Source organism: Heterocephalus glaber, unplaced genomic scaffold (genome assembly GCF_053883595.1).
Source record: "Heterocephalus glaber isolate CG9 unplaced genomic scaffold, H.glaber_assembly_v1.0 deba00001538, whole genome shotgun sequence".
Lineage (NCBI taxonomy): Eukaryota > Metazoa > Chordata > Mammalia > Rodentia > Bathyergidae > Heterocephalus > Heterocephalus glaber.
In genome coordinates this window covers 21,029,891-21,040,451 of record NW_028258333.1, presented here as the reverse complement: position 1 = coordinate 21,040,451, position 10,561 = coordinate 21,029,891, and the positions used below count along the sequence as shown (strand labels likewise).

At 38.6% G+C, this 10,561-nt stretch overlaps 1 protein-coding gene and 1 non-coding gene across 2 annotated transcripts; both read right to left on the bottom strand.

The window, feature by feature from the left end:
- Positions 1–342: 342 nt before the first annotated feature.
- LOC147824504 (ribosomal protein uL16-like) lies at positions 343–678 on the bottom strand. Its single transcript, XM_087189216.1, has one exon. The coding sequence runs from the start codon at positions 676–678 to the stop codon at positions 343–345; it is 336 nt and encodes a 111-aa protein (XP_087045342.1).
- Positions 679–739: 61 nt separating this feature from the next.
- LOC147824503 (small nucleolar RNA SNORA70) lies at positions 740–874 on the bottom strand. Its single transcript, XR_015442319.1, has one exon. It is a non-coding gene; the product is annotated as a small nucleolar RNA SNORA70 (small nucleolar RNA).
- Positions 875–10,561: the final 9,687 nt, after the last annotated feature.

The following is a 10,561-nucleotide window of genomic DNA, read 5'->3' as shown; positions in this document are numbered from 1 at the left end:
TACCAGCGTTTTGGAGTGTGGTTATGATTGTTAGGGTTAGGGTTCGCTCTTGTGTAAGAGTTATGGATAGTGTTGACATTCACATACCTGACCATTGGACTGTGGGACTTATGGTTAGTGCTAGGGTTAGGGTTAGCATTAGGGTTAGGGATATGGTTGGTATTCAAGTACCTGATTATTGTAGTGTGAGTATGAAGGATAGGGTTAGTATTAGGGTGAGGTGTAGTGTTTGATTTCAAGTACCTGAGCATTTCAGTGTGGGTATGAAGGGTAGCGTCAGTGTTAGGGTTAGGAATAATGTCAGAATTTATATAACTGTGTATTGGAGTGTGGGTTTGATGGTTAGTTTTGGTGGGGGAGATAAGATTTGTTGATTAACTTGTTAGGGGGAGAGGTGGCATAGTGGAAGCCTTGGTCTGGGATGTATTTCACCCCATAGCCATCAGGAATGAGGCACTTCTTGGACACCATGTCTTCAAATTCATCTGCATTGAACTTGATGAAGCCCAACTTCCTGGAGGTATGAATCTTCTGGCAGCCAGGGAACTTGAATTTGGCCCTGCATAAGGCCTTGATCACATGTTTCTTGTTCTGCAGCTTGGTACGGATGGATATGATGACTTGTCCAATGTCAACCCTTACCACTGTGCCCTCAGTCTTCCCAAAGGCACCTTGCATGCCTGTCTGGAGCCTGTACTGGGGACAGCAGGAGATCAGATAACAAACATTCACCTGGAAGCAGTGTCTTCAAGGTCCCTTAGGGCAGCCCATGCAAGCAACAGGCCGCATACACTACCAAGGAGATTGCTGCTCACAGCCACTGCACACTGGGCACCCACCAGCAGAGGAACCATGTTGGCTTAATTGACTACATTTGATGGTTAGTTTTAGGGTTAGAGTTCATCATAGTGTAGAAATTCAAGTAACTGGGCATTGAATTGTGGGTATGATGGTTAGGGTTAGGATTAGGTTTAGGGTTCTAATTCATGTATCTGAGTTCTGGAGTGTGGGTATAATTGGTAGGGATATGGTTAGTGTTAGTGTAAGGGTTATGGATAGCCTTGGCATTCATATACCTGTCTATTGGAGTGTAGGAATTATGGTTAGTGTTAGGCTTAGGCTGAGGTTTGGGGTTAGGGATATGGTTGAAATTCAAGTACCTGATTATTGGAGTGTGAGTATGATGGTCAGGGTTAGGATTAGTGTTAGGGTTAGACATATTGATGGATTTGAAGAACCTGACTATTGCAGGGTGGCTATGACTGGTAGTTTTAGGGTTATGGTTAAGCTTAGCATTAGGGTTGTGGTAAGGGATAGTCTTGGAATTTAAGTACCTGTGTATTAGAGTATGGGTTTGATGGTTAGTGTTAGCCTTAGTGTTAGGTTTAGGTTTAGGGATAGTGTAGGAATTCAAGTACCTGGATATTGGATTGTGGATATGATGGTTAGGGTTCGAGTTAGGTTTGGGGTTAGGTTTAGGGTTCAAATTCATGCACCTGAGTGATGGAGTGTCAGTATGATTGTTAGATTTTGGGTTTGTGTTAGGTAAGAGTTGAAGATAGTGTTGGAATTCAGCTACCTATGTATTGGAGTGTAGGTATTATGGTTAGTGTTAGGATTAGGGTTAGGCTTAGGGTTAAGGATAGTGTTGGAATTCAATTATCGGATTATTTGAGTGTGAGCAAGATGGTCAGGGTTGGAGTTCATGTTTGGGTTAGGTATACTGTTGGATTTCAAGTACCTGAGCATTTCAGTGCTGTGATGATGAGTAGTGTCAGGGTTAGGGTTATTGTTGGAGTTAGGAATAATGTCAGAATTTAAGTTCCTATGTAATGAAGTGTGGTGCTGAGTGTTAGTGATAGCATTAGTTTTAGGGTTAGGGATAGTGTAGGAATTCATATATCTGAGTATTGGATTTTCAGTATGATGGTTTAGGTTAAAGTTAAGTTTAGGGTTCAAATTCATGTACCTCAGATTTGGAGGGTGGGTGTGATTGTTAGTTTTTGGGTTTGTGTTAGGGTAAGTGTTACAGATAGTGTTGGAACTCAGGTACCTGACTGTTGGAGTGTGGGTACTATGGTTAGTGTAAGAGTTAGGGTTAGGGTTAGTGTTACAGATTGTGTTAGAATTCAAGTACCTGATTATTTGAGTGTGAGCATGATGGTCAGGGTTAGGTTTAGTGTTAGGCTTAGGTTTACTGTTGGATTTCAAGTACCTGAGCATTTCAGTGTGGCTATAACAGGTAGTATTACGTTTAGGCTTAGGGTTAGGGTTAGGGTTGGGGTTAAGCATAGTTTCAGAATTTAAGTACCTATGTGTTGAAGTGCAGGTTTGATTGTTAGGGTTAAATTTGGGGTTAGGACTAGGGATAGTGTAGGAATTGAAGTACCTGGGTGTTGGATTGTGGGTATGGTGGTTAGGGTTAAGGCTAGGATTAGGGTTTGGGTTAAGGTTCAAATTCATGTACCAGAGTTTTGGAGTGATTGTTAGTGTTAGGGTTCATGTTATTGTAAGGGTTATGGATGGTGTTGGCACTCATGTACATGAACATTGGAGTACGGGAACTATGGTGTTAGTATTAGGCTTAGCATAAGGTTTGGGGTCAGGGATATGGTTGAAATTCAAGTACCTAATTATTGGTGTGTGAGTATGATGGTTAGTGTTAGTGTTAGGCTTAGTGTTAGTGTTACATATACTGTTGGATTTGAAGAACCTGAGTATTGCAGTGTGGCTATGACTAGTAGTGTTAGAGTTAGGGTTAAAGTTGGGGTTAGGGTTGGGGTAAGGAGTACTCCTTGAATTTATGTACCTGTGTACTGGAGTGTTGATTTATTGGTTAGTGTTGGTATTAGTTTTAGGGTTAGGTTTAGGGATAGTATGGTATTCAAGTACCTGGGCAATGGACTGTGGCCATGAAGGTTGAGTTTAGGGTTAGGTTTAGTGTTAGGTTTTGGGGTCAAATTCATGTATTGAATTTTGGAGTATAGGTATGATTGTTAGTTTCTGGGTTTTTGTTAGGTAAGAGTTATAGACACTGTTGGAATTCAGCAAACTGACTATTGGAGTGTTGTTATTATGGTTAGTGTTAGAGTTAGGTTAGGGTTAGGGTTAGGGATAGTGTTGGAATTCAAGTACCTGATTATTTGAGTATGAGCATGATGGTCAGGGTTAGGGTTAGTGTTAGGCTTAGGTATACTATTGGATTTCATGTACCTGAGCATTTTAGTGGGGCTATGACTGGTATTGTTCAATTTAGGGTTAGGGTTAGGTTTTGGTTAGGATTGAGGTTAGGAATATTGTCAAAATTTAAGTACTTGTGTATTGGAGTGTGATTTTGAGAGGTGGTGTTAGAGTTCCTTTTAGGATTAGTGTTAGGTATAGTGTAGGAAAAAACATACTGGTTATTGAATTGTGGATATGATGGTTAGGGTTAGGTTAAGGGTTAGGTTTAGGTTTTAAATTCATGTACCTGAGTTTCGGAATGTGGTTATGATCGTTAGGGTTAGGGTTCCTATTAGTGTATGGGTTACAGAATAGTTTTCACATTCATGTACCTGACTACTGGAGTGTGGGAATTATGATTAGTGTGAGGGTTAGAGTTAGACTAATGGTTAGGGATATGGCTGGAATTCAGATACCTGCTTATTGGAGAGTGAGTATGAAGGTTAGGGTTAGGGTTAGTGTTGGGATGAGTTATAGTGTTGGATTTCAAATACCTGAGCACTATAATGTGGCTGTGACAGGTAGTGTTATGGTAAGGTTTAGGGATAGGGTGAGGGATAGGGTCACAATTTAACTACCTGTGTATTGGAGTTTGGATTTGATGGTTAGTTTTAACTGTCATTTTAGGGTTAGTGTTAGGGATAGTTTAGGAATTCAAGTACTTGTGTGTTGTATTGTGAGTATGATGGTAGGGGTTAAGATTTGCTTTAGTGTTAGGTTCAAGGTTCAAATTCATAAACCTGAGTTTTGCAGTGTGGCTATGATTGTTAGGTTTAGGGTTAGTGTTAGTGTAAGGGATACAGATAGTACTGCATTTACACACCTGACTATTGGAGTGTGGAAATTATGGTTAGTGTTAGAGTTAGGTCTGAGGTTAGGGATATAGTTGGCAATCAAGTACCTGATTATTGGAGTGTGGGTATGATGGTTAGGTTTAAGAATAGTGTTAGTGTTTGTTATATTGCCGAATGTGAAAAACATGAGCATTGCAATGTGGCTACAATTGGTAGATTTAGGTTTAGGGTTAGTTAGTGTAAGGGTTAGGGTAAGGGATAGTCTTGGAATTTAAGTATCTTTGCTTTGGAGTGTGTGTTTGATGATTAGTGTAAGGGTTAGTTTTTGTGTTAAGGTGAGGGTTGTGTAGGAATTCACATATTGGGCATTGGATTGTGTGTATGAAATTTAGGGTTAGGGTGAGATTTAACATTAGGTTTAGGGTTCAAATTTATGAAATTGAGTTTTGGAGTGTGAGTATGGTGGTTAGTTATTGGGTGTGTGTTTAAAAAGTGGTTACAGATAGTATTTGAATTGAGGTACCTGAGTATTGGAGTGTGGGTATCATTGTTAGCATTAGGTTTAAGGTAAGTTTTAGCATAAGGGAAATGTATGGAATTCAAGTACCTGCTTATTGTCTTATGAATATGAAGGTTAAGATTACAGTTAGTGTTATGGCTAGGTATAGTGCTGGATATCAAGTGCTGAGCATTCCAGTGTGGATATGAAGGGTTGTGTTAGGGTTAGGGTTAAAATTAAGATTGGGGTAAGGGATAGACTTGGAATTTAATACATATGTTTTGGAGTAGGTGTTTGATAGTCAATGTAAGCATTAGTTTTAGGATTAGGGTTAGGGATAGATTAGGAATACAAGTAACTGGGCTTTGGACTGTGGGCATCATGGTTAGGGTTAGAGCTAGGTTTAGGGTTAGGTTTAGTGTTCAAATTCATGTACCTAAATTTTAGAGTGTAGGTATGATTGTTAGCATTAGGGTTCATGTTAGTGTAAGGGTTATGGATAGTTTTGGTATTCATGTACCTGACTACTGGAGTATGGGAATTATGGTTAGTGTTAGTGTTAGGGTTAGGGTTAGCATTAGGGTTAGGGATATGGTTTGGACACAAGCACCTTATTATTGCAGTGTGAAAAAGAAGATTAGGGTTAGGGTTAGAGTTATGGTGATGTATCCTGTTTTAATTCAAATACCTGAGTATTACAGTGTTTTGATGACAGGTAGTGTTAGGAGTGGGGTCAGGATTTGTATTACAGTTAAGGTTAGGTATAGGGATAGTGTCAGAATTTAACTCCTGCATATTGGAGTGTGGGTTTGATGGTTAGTGTTAGCGTCGATTTTAAGGTTAGGTTTAGTTATATTGTAGGAATTCAAGTACTGTTGTATTGGATTTTGGCTATGAAGGTTAGAGTTAGGGTTAGGTTTAGCATTAGGTTTAGGGTTTTAATTCATGTCCCTGAGACTTGGAGAGTAATTATGATTGTTAGTTTTTGGGATCATGTTTAGGTACAGGTTACAGAGAGTGCTAGACTTCAGGGCCCTGACTGTAGCAGTCTAGTTATTATGGTTAGCATTAGGGTTAGGTTTAGGGTTAGTGTTACAGATAGTGTTGGAATTCAAGTACCTGATGATTGGATCATGAGTATGATGGTTAGGGCTAGGATTACTGTTAGTGTTAGGTATATTGTTGGATGAAAAACCAGAGTATTACAGTGCAGCTATGACTGGTCGTCTTAGGGTTAGCATTAGGATTAGGGTTATGGTTAGGTTTTTTGATATGATAAGGGATAGTGCTGGAATTTAAGAACCTGTGCATTTGAAGGATGTGTTGGATGGTTAGTATTAGTGGTTAAATTTAGGGTTAGGTTAGACACAGTGTAGGAATTCAAGTACCTGAGTATTGGATTTTGGCTATGATGGTTTTGGTTAAGGGTAAGATTAGGGTTAAGATTAGTTTTAGGGTTCAAATTCATGTCCTTGAGTTTTGAAGTGTGGGTATGATTATTAAGGATAGGATTCTGTTTAGTGGAAGGATATGGATAGTGTTGGCATTCATGTGCCTGATGATTGCAGTGTGAAAATTATGGTTAGGGTTATGTTGAAAACAGGAATATGGTTGGAATTCTATTACCTGATTATTGGAGTGTAAGTGTGTTGGTTAGGGTTAGGATTAGTGTTAGGGTTTGGTATAATGTTGAATTTGAAGAACATGTGTATTGCAGTGTGGCTATGACTGGTAGTGTTAGGTTTAGGGTTAGGGTTAGGGTTGAGGTTAGTGATAGTCTTGAAATTTAAGTACATTTATATTGGGGTTTCAGTTTGATGATTAGTATAAGAATGAGTTTTAGTTTTAGAGTTAGGTATAGTGTAGGAATTCTAGTACCTGGGTATTGGATTGTGGGTTTAAAGGTTAAGGTTAGGTTTAGGTTGAGGATAAGGTTTAGGGTTCAAATGGATTGACTTGAGTTTTGGAGTGTAGGTATGATTGGTAGGATTAGGGTCAGTGTTAATGTAAGGGTTATGGCTAATGTTGGCATTCATGTACTCTACTATTGGAATGTGGGAATTGTGGTTAGTGTTATGGTTAAGATTATATTGAGGACAGGAATATAGTTGGAATTCCACTACATGATTATTGGAGTGTAAGTGTGATGGTTAGGGTTACGATTAGTGTTAGGGCTTGGTAAATTGTTGAATTTGAAGAACGTGTGTATTGCAGTGAAACTATGCCTGGTAGTTTAAGGTTAGGGTTAGGGTTAGAGTTGGGGCTAGTGATAGTCTTGTAATTTAAGTACCTTTGTATTCCAGTTTCAGTTTGATTGTTAGTGAAGTTTTAGGATTAGGATTAGTGATAGGATAGGAATTCTCTACCTGTGTATTGGATTTCAGGTATCATGGTTAGGGTTAGGGTTGGGATTAGTGATAGTCTTGTAATTTAAGTACCTTTGTATTCCAGTTTAAGTTTGATTGTTAGTGAAGTTTTAGGATTAGGATTAGACATACAGTAGGAATTCTGGTACCAGTGGATTGGATTTTGGGTATCACAGTTAGGGTTAGGTTGAGGGTAAGGTTTAGGTTTCAAATTCTTGTATCTGTGTTTTGGAGTGTAGGTTTGATTGTTAGGTTTAGGATTAGTGTTAGTGTAAGTGTTACAGCTAGTGTTGGCATTCATGTAACTTACTATTGGAGTGTGGGAATTGTGGTTAGGGTTAGGGTTAGGGTTAAGTTTGTGGTTAGGGATATGGTTAGATTTCACATGCCTGATGATTGGTGTGTGAGTGTGATGGTTAGGATTAGGATTAGTGTGAGGTTTTGGTATATTGTTTGATTTGAAAAACATGGGTATTGCAGTGTGTCTATGACTGGGAGTGTTACAGTTAGGGTTAGAGTTAGCATTAGGGTTTGCATTGGGGTAAGGCATAGGGTTCCTATTTAAGTACATGTCCATTGGAGTGTGCTTTGGATGGTTTGTCTTAGTGTTAGTTTTTTGGGTTAGGGTTAGGGATATTGTAGGAATTCAAGTACCTGGGTACTGGATTTGGGGTATGATGGTTAGGGTTAGGGTTAGGTTTAGTGTTCGGTTTAGGTTTCAAATTCACATCTTTGAGTCTTGAAGTGTCATTATGTTTGTTAGTTTTGGGGATCATTTAGGGTAGAGGTTATAGATAGTGGTGGATTTCAGGGCCCTGCCTGTTGCACTCTGGATATTGTAGTTAGGGTCAGGTTTAGGGTTAGTTTTATGGATAGTGTTGGAATTCAAGTACCTGATTATTGGAGTGTGAGTATGATGGTTAGGGTTAGGATTAGTGTTAGTGTTAGGTATATTGTTGGATGAAAAACCTGAGTATTGCAGTGTGGCTATGACTGGTAGTCTTAAGGTTAGAGTTAGGGTTAGGGTTAGGGTTAGGTTTATTGTTGGGGTAAGCCACAGTGTTGGAATTTTAGTACCTGTGCATTGGAGCATGTGTTGGATGGTTAACATTAGCTTTAGATTTAGGGTTAGGATTAGGGACAGTGTAGGAACCAAGGTACCTGAGTATTGGGCTTTAGCTATGGTTAGAGTTAGTTATAGGTTTAGGTTTAGTTTCTAATTCATGTCTCTGAATTTTGGAGTGTGGCTATGATTGTTAGGGTTAGGGTTTCTTTTAGTGCAGGGTACACCAAACCCTGTCTGACTTAACAGAACAAGCTATCCACGTTTCCCTCAACACTCTAATCACATGATCCATATTATCTTAGTGCTACAAACGGTATCATGGTTAAGGTTTCTAGATGTTTCACAATTTGTTCCAAAATAATCTTCTTATAAACACTAAAAAAATAAAAATATGAGTGTGATTTTTATGTGAGAGACTTAGGTGGCATTTTTCCATATTTTTATTTTTCTAATTTTTTTACTGAACATTCCCATTAAATAAATATGGCATTCTAGTCATTTCTCTCTCTAGACTAATTCATGAAAATTTAAAAAATAAATAAACATATTGTTAGACTGTATTAGATTCTTAAGAGTATTTGTACACCGACATTTTTTAAAAAGTCTATCATTATATGTAAATATTCATAAAGCAGTAGACCTGAATGGAGGCTAGATATTATGCAACCTTAATAATCATCCAATTCAGATATAAATTCACAATTTAAAAATCTCAAAATGCTGGGCTAGTATGGAAGTGACAGAAATGGTTAAAGAAAACATTCTAAAAATCTATTCATCCCAGTAGACCTACAGTTTTGTCTTCCATGGATCCAGTATTAACTGAGAACTTACTGAGCTCAAGAACTTAGAGCCTCTTAGTTACCTGAGCTGAGGTTCCCCATACTCTGTAGGCTGGTAGCTGTTGATTCCCTCTCATGGTGGTGTCATGTATGTGGTCCTGAGGGCAGGAGCACACAGCACACAGGGGAAGGGGCTACACAAGCATGATTGGGCCAAAGCATGAGAAAAGGCACAACTGCAGAGACTGGAAAGTATGTAAAATTCCAAGCCCTACAATGTAAATACATTTTAACCAAGTAATCCATTAAGCTCCTGTTTCTCTCTGGTGCATTAAAACAGTTTCAAGCTTTTATAAAATCTCACTAACATTAATTAACGGAGGGGAGAACAATGATGTTATAGCCCCCCAAATAACCTAAAGAAACCAGATACTGTCTTTACAGACAAGCCTGCGAGAAATGAATCAACTATAAATGCTAATGGTGATGTTCAGGGTCCTTGCTTTGAGTACCACAATTAAGGTTTTGTTCTGGATTTGCTTGCTATATCAGGTAACATCCTAGCTGGAAACAACTGTCACACTGGGACTGGGTAATTTGAGAAAAGGTTTATAAAGGAATAACAGAATAATGTGATCATTACTTTATCATCCTTAAACCCTAAAGAAGAAGAAGAGTGAGAGCTTGACTTAGATGGAGAGATCAGCTTGACAGAAGTCAGGACCCTGGATGAAGGGATGCAGCTGTTCCAGGAGACAGGGCAGAGAGAGAGCCTGGGGCCAGGAAACATATATGTTCATACTTTCCCCCCTATTTCTGATCTCCTGCACTGGTTCCCATTGTTTGAACCCAACTGAGAAGCCAGAAAGTAAGGGAACTTGTGGCTGGAGTTGGTCTCCTAGGGCACAGAGGAAGGTGGAGACTGGGTTTAGTGGACAAACAGATCAAATCCTCTTCAGAAATAATGAACAAAAATAATGTGGTCTCTCTCTTCTGGGAAGAAATGACTAGTTGAACATAATTTTTAAAAACAGTATGGAGTGAAAGATACTCTTTAAATGTGAAAATTATATGCCTACTTTAAAGTCTATATTTTTCTATAGACACATATACTCACTAATCACACACCTACAGCCACTCCATATAAATACCTCTAGCCAGAGAATTACTATAGAGAACACACACTCAGACAATTGGTGGATACTTCGAAGCCCATTTTCTGCCCCTAAATCATGATAACCCAAGAATTTTTGGATAACACAAAGGGTAATTTTTTACTTTAAGAATTTATCATCAGCTTTCTGGAATAATAGGCCCAATACAATGTTGATAAAAACTAACTTAGAATTTGTTCACTAATCCAGCCTCCCTCAGGTGATCCAGGGGTCCTTGTTGAAGCATTCAGTCCAGACACCTTGAGATACTAATCATACCTTATTAGAATCTAAAATGCCAGTCAAATTCACAAGGCCACCTGGCCTTTATTTAGCACCTTATAGTTTCCAACATTGAACAGAGCTTGGGCACCCAATACTTTTGTCCCTTTTAGGAGGTATAGACATGATCATTTAATTTGTTTCTCTGACCCATTGCTCAAAACAACTAACCACTTACAACTGAGTAAATTTTTGCCATGATTAATTGACTTGAAAATTCCTAGAGAAAGAGGAAAACTGGAAAGTTGAAACTTGCTTCTTCTCTATGATAAAATAGTTATTTAAAAAAAGCAATGAGAGCTTCCATTTTCAGGAGCTAATACATAAATGAAGTCAGCAGGAATTGGCCTCTAGCTTCTTGACTTCAGAATAGGGCTCTAGCTCTGTCATAGTAAT

Excerpts from the sequence above, each read along its gene's own strand:
- LOC147824504 (XM_087189216.1), bottom strand. The coding sequence starts at position 678 with ATGCAAGGTGCCTTTGGGAAGACTGAGGGCACAGTGGTAAGGGTTGAC.